This window comes from Pteropus medius, unplaced genomic scaffold (genome assembly GCF_902729225.1).
Source record: "Pteropus medius unplaced genomic scaffold, Ma_sr-lr_union100, whole genome shotgun sequence".
NCBI classification, from domain to species: Eukaryota; Metazoa; Chordata; class Mammalia; order Chiroptera; family Pteropodidae; genus Pteropus; species Pteropus medius.
In genome coordinates this window covers 8701983-8709836 of record NW_024349799.1, presented here as the reverse complement: position 1 = coordinate 8709836, position 7854 = coordinate 8701983, and the positions used below count along the sequence as shown (strand labels likewise).

Here is a 7854-nt window from a genome sequence, read left to right as displayed (position 1 = left end):
GTCAGGGAGAGGGAGAAGAGATTGTTTATCTCGGATGGAGGTGGAGTAGGGGCATTATAGCTGTGTCTAGAGAAGGGGTTCTGCTGGGGGTTTCCTGTCCCTTCTGGCTCTTTCTCTCCTTCTTTGGGATATGAGTTTCTGAGCCCCCAGGACTGCCCTGAGTGGGGTGCCAGGGTAGAGGTTAGTCAGCATTTCCACGTGGTACTGACTATCCAGTCTGGGGAGGGGGAGGGCTCTGAGTATCAATGACAGGCTCCAGGGGCACCTGCCCCTGTGGCCAAATATGGTCTGGAGCCACTGGCAGGGGCGATAAAGTCTCCTGGGTGAGAGCAGGGAGGGGCAGACTGAGGCTGGCTGGCTGGGGCTTCACACGGGAGCAGGAGCTCAGAGGAGCAGTGTCACAGGACAGACCAAGAGCATTGTCCTCGTGAGGAAGCGACCCAGCCCGAGTGTTCCCCGGACAAGAAAGCGAAGGGGGAACGACAAGAACTTTTAAGGTCTGTAGTGAGAGTTCAAGCCTTTGGAGTGGTGGCTTCACTCACCCAGCTGGGAGGAACAGAGAGTGGGGCACAGGGACTCTGAGATCCCTCTCAACTCAGGCCTTGCTCTGAGCAAATGCTATAATGTTTTTCTGGGTGATGGATTTGGGGGTGCTGGAGGGTGGGTCCCTGCCAGGCAGAACCCTCCCTTCCATCTTGATGAGAGGGGCCCCTGGAGTCTGATCCTGGGCCTGGAGTGAATGGCTGGCCAGTTGGGGCTGCCCTGTCCCAACAGATGGCGGAGGCGGAAGCAGTGCGGCTGAAGGAAGAAGGGAACCGGCATTTCCAGCGCCAGGACTACAAAGCCGCAGCAAAGAGCTACAGCCAGGCCTTGAAGCTGACCAAGGATAAGGCTCTGCTGGCCACACTCTACCGGAACCGAGCAGCCTGTGGCCTGAAAACGGTCTGGGGCAAGGCAGGAGGCTAAGGACCGGGGAGGGGATGCAGGGGTGTGGAGGCAGCCTCCTTGTCCTGATAAGCATCATATGTCCTCTGTCATCTTAGCCCTCTCACCTGAACCCCTCAGGTTGGAGAAGGCTGCCTCCCATTGCTTTCCTGGACCCACTGCCTGACACACTCTCCTGGGAGATAGAAATTCCCCCAGATGGAAACCAGCCTAATGAGAACTGGCATCACGGTGGGGGCTTTTCATATGTTTTTTTTTCATGACATATTAATAACAGCCCTATGAGGTAGCTGCTGTTGTCATGCCTGTACTACAGATAAGAATCTCAAGGCTCAGAGGTTCACTAACTTGCCTGAGATCTCCCAGGTAGTTAGTAGCAGAGTCCAGATTCAAAGCCGAGTTTGCCTGAGCCAAAACTTGCCTAGTTTTCCATGCCCGGCGAGGGGCTCATGCTCTGGGCCTCTGACAGCTGGCAGCTCCCAGCAAGCCCTCTCCCCTCCCCATGGAGACCCTCTCTAGCTATCTCTGCATTGGGCCCACATTAACTGAATCTCCTTCTCCTTCTCTTTCTCAGGAGAGCTATGTTCAGGCAGCTTCAGATGCCTCGAGAGGTGAGCCATCCCCCTCTGCCCAAGGTCCACACCCCTCAGCGGCCTTGTTTTGTTTAAGAAGCTCTTGACATTTGTGAGGATTATAGATTGTGTAAACACCATCCTAGTCATTGTAGAAGGGGCTTCATATGTGCCATCTATATGTGAAAAGAGAGCTCCAGAAAAGCTATCCTTAAGTCACATTTTTGCAAATGGAGTTACATGTTAAATTTGTTGGAGCAGCTTCTTTTCTTAAGAGAACGCTTCTAGAAATCTTCATCATTGTAATGACACAAACCCCTTTTTTTGTAAAATAGGGTATTCTCATGGGGGATCCCCAGAACCAGGCCTAGCAGTCCAGTCCACTCTGTGGGGACAGGCCTTCTTCTGAGGAAGAGGGAGACACTAGCCTCTTCCAATGGACACTAGGAGAAATAAACATAAAAAAAATCGGCATAAATCAACATTGGCTTAAGTGCATGATCAAAATGGAAAGACTTCTCTTGACTACAGGCCTGTGTTGGGTTTTGATCTGGTTACCATTCTTTTAGGAGAAACAGAGAGCCTGGAATGAGTTCAGAAGGGGTGGGGAGAACCAGTTGGAAAAGGGACTGGAAACACATCCTGTGAAGAGCAGTCAACTTAGCTCAGAGAAGGCAACTCCCAGGAGGGTTGGAGAGCTGTCTTCAAACATCTGAAAGGCTGTCACAAGGAAGAAGGATTGAATTTCATCTCAGGAGTTCCAGGGCTGGACTTGGGATAAAAGGGCAAAGTTACAGAGAGATATATTTCAGGTAGGAAGAGAGAAGGGCTTTCTGAAGGAGCTGCCTGGCTGTCTTGAGGAGGGAGCTCCCACTGCTGCAGGTATGCAAGGATTAGTTAGATGAGAACTTGGCAGGGATTATTATGCAGCAGATTCTGGAGCATCAAGAGTTGGGAGAGATGACCCTTAAGGTCCCTTCCAAACTTGAGACTATGATTTTTGCTCTCTCCCTAATAAAGGGGAGCCTTGGGCCAGATAGTCCACATGGGTGGATAATCTCCAAGGAAGAGCTAGGAGGCAGTGGCAGGGGAAAAAAGGAAGGTGGTCTGCAGCCCAGCTCCCTAAGACCTTGCATATCTCCCTCGCCAGCCATCGACATCAACTCCTCGGATATCAAGGCTCTGTATCGGCGATGCCAGGCACTGGAGCACCTGGAGAAGTTGGACCAGGCCTTCAAGGACGTGCAGCGCTGTGCCACCCTTGAGCCACGGAACCAGAACTTCCAGGAGACACTGAGGAGGCTCAATACCAGCATCCAGGAGAAGGTGAACTGGATCCCTTCCTGAAAGCTGTGGCTACCACCCCTCATTCCAAAAGGGACATGTTAAAAGAAGTAGGACTTCAGGGCAGGGCTAGCCATACCTCCACACATTTGGATGGAATGAACACATGGCATAGGCAGGTGCCACAGAACAGCCGGCAAGTACACCTATCTGAGTGACCAGAGATGTTGCGATGCTCGTTTGAGGATGCGAGCCAGCCAAACTAGAACATGGGTCTTTTACATTCCAGATGGAGGCTTTTCCTAAAATATTGCTACTTAGTATGTCTGCAACTCTTTCTTTCTTTTCAGGAGGATAAAGGCAGCATGAGATACCTAGGAACTGGTGGGGCGGGCGGCGGGGGGAGGTATTGCTGCAGGATAGAAGAGAGTCAGGAGCCAGTAGGAACAGAAAATCTTTTCTAGGAAAATGGAGTGGGGTGGGGAGAACTTGGACCAGAGGTGAGGAATCCTGCACCCTAGTCCTGCCTTAGCTACCAGTTTTCTGAGGGGCTCCTTGGGGAGTCGGTTTCTCCTCTGTAGGAGCAGGAGGGTAACTGATCACTCAGCCCCTTGTATCAAGACTCCATAACTCCTAAGTGCCTGGGGCAGCCCAGAGTGGGGACACAGCATACTGTCCACAGTGCAGACTCAAGGGCTGAGGATATGCAAACTAAGAAAAATCAGAGGAGGGATGTCAAATGAGAGACCCCCTTCCGCCCTTGAAGGAAATGAGCCCAGGATGAAAATAGGAGGCAGCGTGGACCAGCCCAACAAAGTAGTAGAAGGCACAAAAGGGATTAGTGAGATGGAGGATGATGATCAGTTATACCATTTTACGAAAGCTTCAAAGCACTGGGATCATGAAGGATGAGACAGCCAAACATAATAGTTTTAATTTGCGTGAAGAGCTACTTGAAAACTGCTTCAGGTTTCTGATCTTGGAGACATATTTCTGTTTTAGCCCATATTTAAATATCTAATAGCTAACTGTTTACTAGACTCCAAAATTGAGGTGATGATCCCTTGACTTCCAAGACTTGTGATGACCAAAAGGGATAACGAATGTAACTAGACCATAAGCTATGTAGGTCAGGGACTTGTTCACCATTTGATCCCTAGCATCTAAGCATCTACAACAGTGTCTGGCATGTGGTAATTGTTCACTAAACGTTTGTTAAATGAATGAATGAATGAATGAATGCATGAATAACAATGCAGGGGCCCAAAGTAGATACCCTAATATTTACTGAGATGAACTTTATGTGAAGCAGACTGAAATATGGACTCCTGCCTGCTTCCTTCCCCACTCCCTCCTCCTTCCTCAGCTCCGTGTGCAGTTCTCCACTGACTCGAGGGTTCAGAAGATGTTTGAGATCCTCCTCGACGAAAACAGTGAAGCTGACAAGCTGGAGAAGGTAAGTGCTGGGCAACCAGCCCGCCGGCAGAGGGCGCGCTCCGGACCCGCGGAATAATTGTACTTCCCATTCAGGCCCCGCCCCAGTCTCTGGACAGTTGGGGGAGCAGGAGAGGAAGGGCGTCTCCTTGGAGAACTTGAACAATAACAGGCCAAAGGTTAAGCACTTTAGAAAACAAAGTGAACTCTAAGAAGAGCGGAGTTTAGGGTGAAGCCTATGGGGAGAGTTATGTCACAGGGTTGGATTCTATTTAAATTTTTTGATGTTTTATTCATCATAGATTTATCTTTTTTTGCATTGCATTGATTTTGATATTTTAAGTGTCTCATTTACCTCACCCCTCGTTTCCACCCTAAGAAACAATATGTTAAAATCATGTTTTATTTCATTACAAAATATTGCAAAAAGTCATTCTGAAATATGAAAATATTTACTCATAATATCATCCTCTTAGTCAAATTTGTTGCATTTTTTCAGTTCTATTTCTGGTCCTTTTTCAGAGGAAAAATTGAACATCTGAATGTTTTACATTTATAAGAACTTAACATAAAATTTTTTTTTAAAAAAAAGGAAATTGACAAACAATACCTGGGAACTTTTGTTAGTTGTATAGTCGGTAAGTCCATATACTCTGCAAATATCTCTTAAATCAAACTGTTGTGAGAACTTAAAGAGTTGCTATAGATGAAAGCATTTGAAAAGTACAAAGTCCCTGACTGATAGTGAGGATGATTCTGCTCTTGCTTGCTTTTCTCTAATAGGCCCCTCTCCACCATCCCACTCTCCATCTCTTTGCCAACCTCTTCCTTCCACTTTGGCTGCTTTAGTTTTTCCCCCTGGGCTCTCAGGTCCTGCTCCCTGATTCGGGGCCTTTTAAGTTTCATGTATCCTCAAGTAGGAAGTCTTTAGGGTAGGAAGACACTTGGGAAGAAGCTTCTAGCTCAACTGCCTAATTTTATAGACAGGAATCTAGGACCCAGAGAAGTGCTATGACTTGCCCAAGTTTACACGGTTAGTAGTAGCAGAATCAGAACTCAAACCTAGGGCTTTCAAGACCCATCTTGTGCTCCCTCTGCCCATTACCTTCCACTTTCCTGAGTGGGAATTCTTGCAACTTCAGATTACCCTGAGCAGGTAAACAAACAAACGAAATGCCAAAACCATATTCCAGGAAAATATTTAAAGAAAAATAATTCTCCACTTAAAAGTAGCATAGAGAAGAGGCAAGAAAATTAAAAATGTAAATCAAGCCACAATCAGAGACTGCAATATACTGATCAGCCCTACAGCCAGGCCAGGAGGACACCTTCAGAACAAAGGAAGATTTCTGCTGGGATTGCTAACAGCCCATTCCCAACACACGTGAAGGGGAACCAGGAACCAACGGAGTCATTCCCTATGGCTAAAACCATGGGGAACCTAAGGATTAAAGTCTGGGAATTGCCAGTAAGCCTTTCACTCTACATATTCTTACCTTTTCACTCTACTCTTCCCCTTTCTCACTGTATGTCCATATTAAAAGGAAATAGGTTAACAAAGTCTTTTCAACTATAACTCACAGATTCTAAAGAATGACATATAAACTGAATTCCATGAACACTCAGGGTCCCTCTCAGTGCCTTTACTTTGTCTCTCACTGTCCCTCTCACTCTGCCTTTGAGAGACCACACTGTCTGTGGAGTGTTAAGCCTTCCTAATAAACTTTTCTTTTGACTCTAACTTTGGCTTGTGTGTTGAATTCTTTCTACACTCTCTGCCAAAGGACCCTCTTCTCTCAATGCAGGGCTTGGTCTCCACTTGAGGAAATTTGCCCTGTCCTGCAACAAAAGCACTTCTGTTAAAACATAAACTGAGGCATATTAAAAATGTTGAGTTTATTTAGGCAAAATCTATTTGAATTGGAAAGTGCCAAAACAGGATGTGGTTAGGGGCACTCCACAGACAAGAACTAAGGGAAACACTTATAGAAAAAAGTTGGAAGCAAAGCAAGGAAATTATTTGATTGGCTATAGCGTAAGCAGTTGCACTATTTGGGAAAGCCTAATTGACTGCGATTGGTTGTTCTTAAGTTTGGACATCTTAACCTTGAGGTATTACAGGCTTAGGGTTTGGTTTGCTTAGGTAGACTGCTAAGGCATTAAAGCCACCTCTATCTAATGGCCTATTTGCTTAATTAATTTGACACTTCTCTACCTATTTTTAGTTCTTATCAGAAGCATATATATGTGTGTGTGTGAGATGTGTGTGTGTGTGTGTGTGTGTGTGTATATAGTTTTATTTTAACATAAGTGCGATCAAACGGAACCTATGATTCTCATTCTGCTTACCAATGTTTTTTCCAAGTTGCTTGGTAGCCTTTTTATTAATGACTTTAATGACTGCAATATATTTCATCAAGTTGGTCTTGATGCAAGTTACTGTGTTTTTTCTTTGGAATTATGTTCTTGGGCAATGTTTCCAGGAATAAGATTATAGGTCGAAACAGTATTAAAGGTATTTTGAAGACCCAGCCCTTGCACCAGTCCCCATACTCGACCCATGGCCAAGCCTTCAGCAGCCAAATCTTCCTTCAGACCCTCATTGTCTCTTTCCTCCTTTAGGCAGCCAACAACCTCATTGTACTTGGCCGTGAAGAAGCCGGGGCTGAAAGGATCTTCCAGAACAATGGAGTGGCCCTGCTACTGCAGCTTATGGACACTAAGAGGCCTGAGCTGGTGCTGGCTGCAGTGCGGACCCTGTCGGGCATGTGCAGCGGCCACCGAGCTAGGGTGAGGGCCTGGGTGTGGGGTGTTTACCTATCTGAGGACCTGGAGGGTGACATGTGGGCAGGGTGTGGCTGATGTAAACAGACTCTGATACAAAGTCTAAAGTATCCCCCCCAACTTGGATTGTATGGTCCCGGATTCAACAGAGATTGCTCCTCTGTTTCTACTGTGAGTTGGAAATTGGTCTTGGCAAAGATAAGGTTATTGAAAACTGTTTATAAGAAAGAGCTGAATGCAAAGGCTATGATAGTTTACACTTCTCATGCTAAGTCTTCAAAATCCAGTGTGTGTTTTTTAAGTATTGCACATTTACATGTGGATTTGCCACATTGGGAGGTCTCAATGGCTCCATGTGGCCAGTGGCTCTAAACCTCTGGAAAAGAGCATGGCTTGTGTCAAGGGCATTCCCAGACATCAGGCCCCATGAGGCATTGACTCCCTGGGCTTATCTTCCTACTGCATGGGGCGGTTATCTCCCACCCCCTAAACTGCATAGCATCTGGAAGGGGAGAGCAGACAGCTGACTATGGTTCTTGCTGGGGGTCTAGGCCACGGCGATTCTCCACGTAGTCCGGATAGACCGAATCTGTAGCCTCATGGCTGTGGAGAATGAGGAGATGTCTTTGGCTGTCTGCAACCTGCTCCAGGCCATCATTGACTCTCTGGCTGGTGAGGACAAGCGCGAGCATCGAGGGAAGGAGGAGGCCTTGGTTCTAGGTAGGAGATATTCTTTAGTTATGGTTCAAGGGGGTGGGGGCAAGGGAAAGTCAGTTATCACTCCAGACTGGGCATTCCCTGTGTGTGGAGATGGCCTGGTTTTATTTCAATACTG

General features: G+C 46.9%; 1 protein-coding gene across 1 annotated transcript in view; it reads left to right on the top strand.

Moving 5' to 3' along the window:
* Positions 1-7854, top strand: part of UNC45B (unc-45 myosin chaperone B) — a 29142-nt gene continuing 21288 nt past the window's right edge. The window contains exons 1-7 of the mRNA XM_039885958.1: positions 1-497; positions 775-942; positions 1520-1556; positions 2668-2843; positions 4168-4257; positions 6858-7025; positions 7571-7739. Coding sequence (XP_039741892.1) covers positions 775-942; positions 1520-1556; positions 2668-2843; positions 4168-4257; positions 6858-7025; positions 7571-7739 — 808 coding nt within the window. The 5' untranslated portion in view covers positions 1-497. The remainder of the gene's footprint in view (positions 498-774; positions 943-1519; positions 1557-2667; positions 2844-4167; positions 4258-6857; positions 7026-7570; positions 7740-7854) is intronic.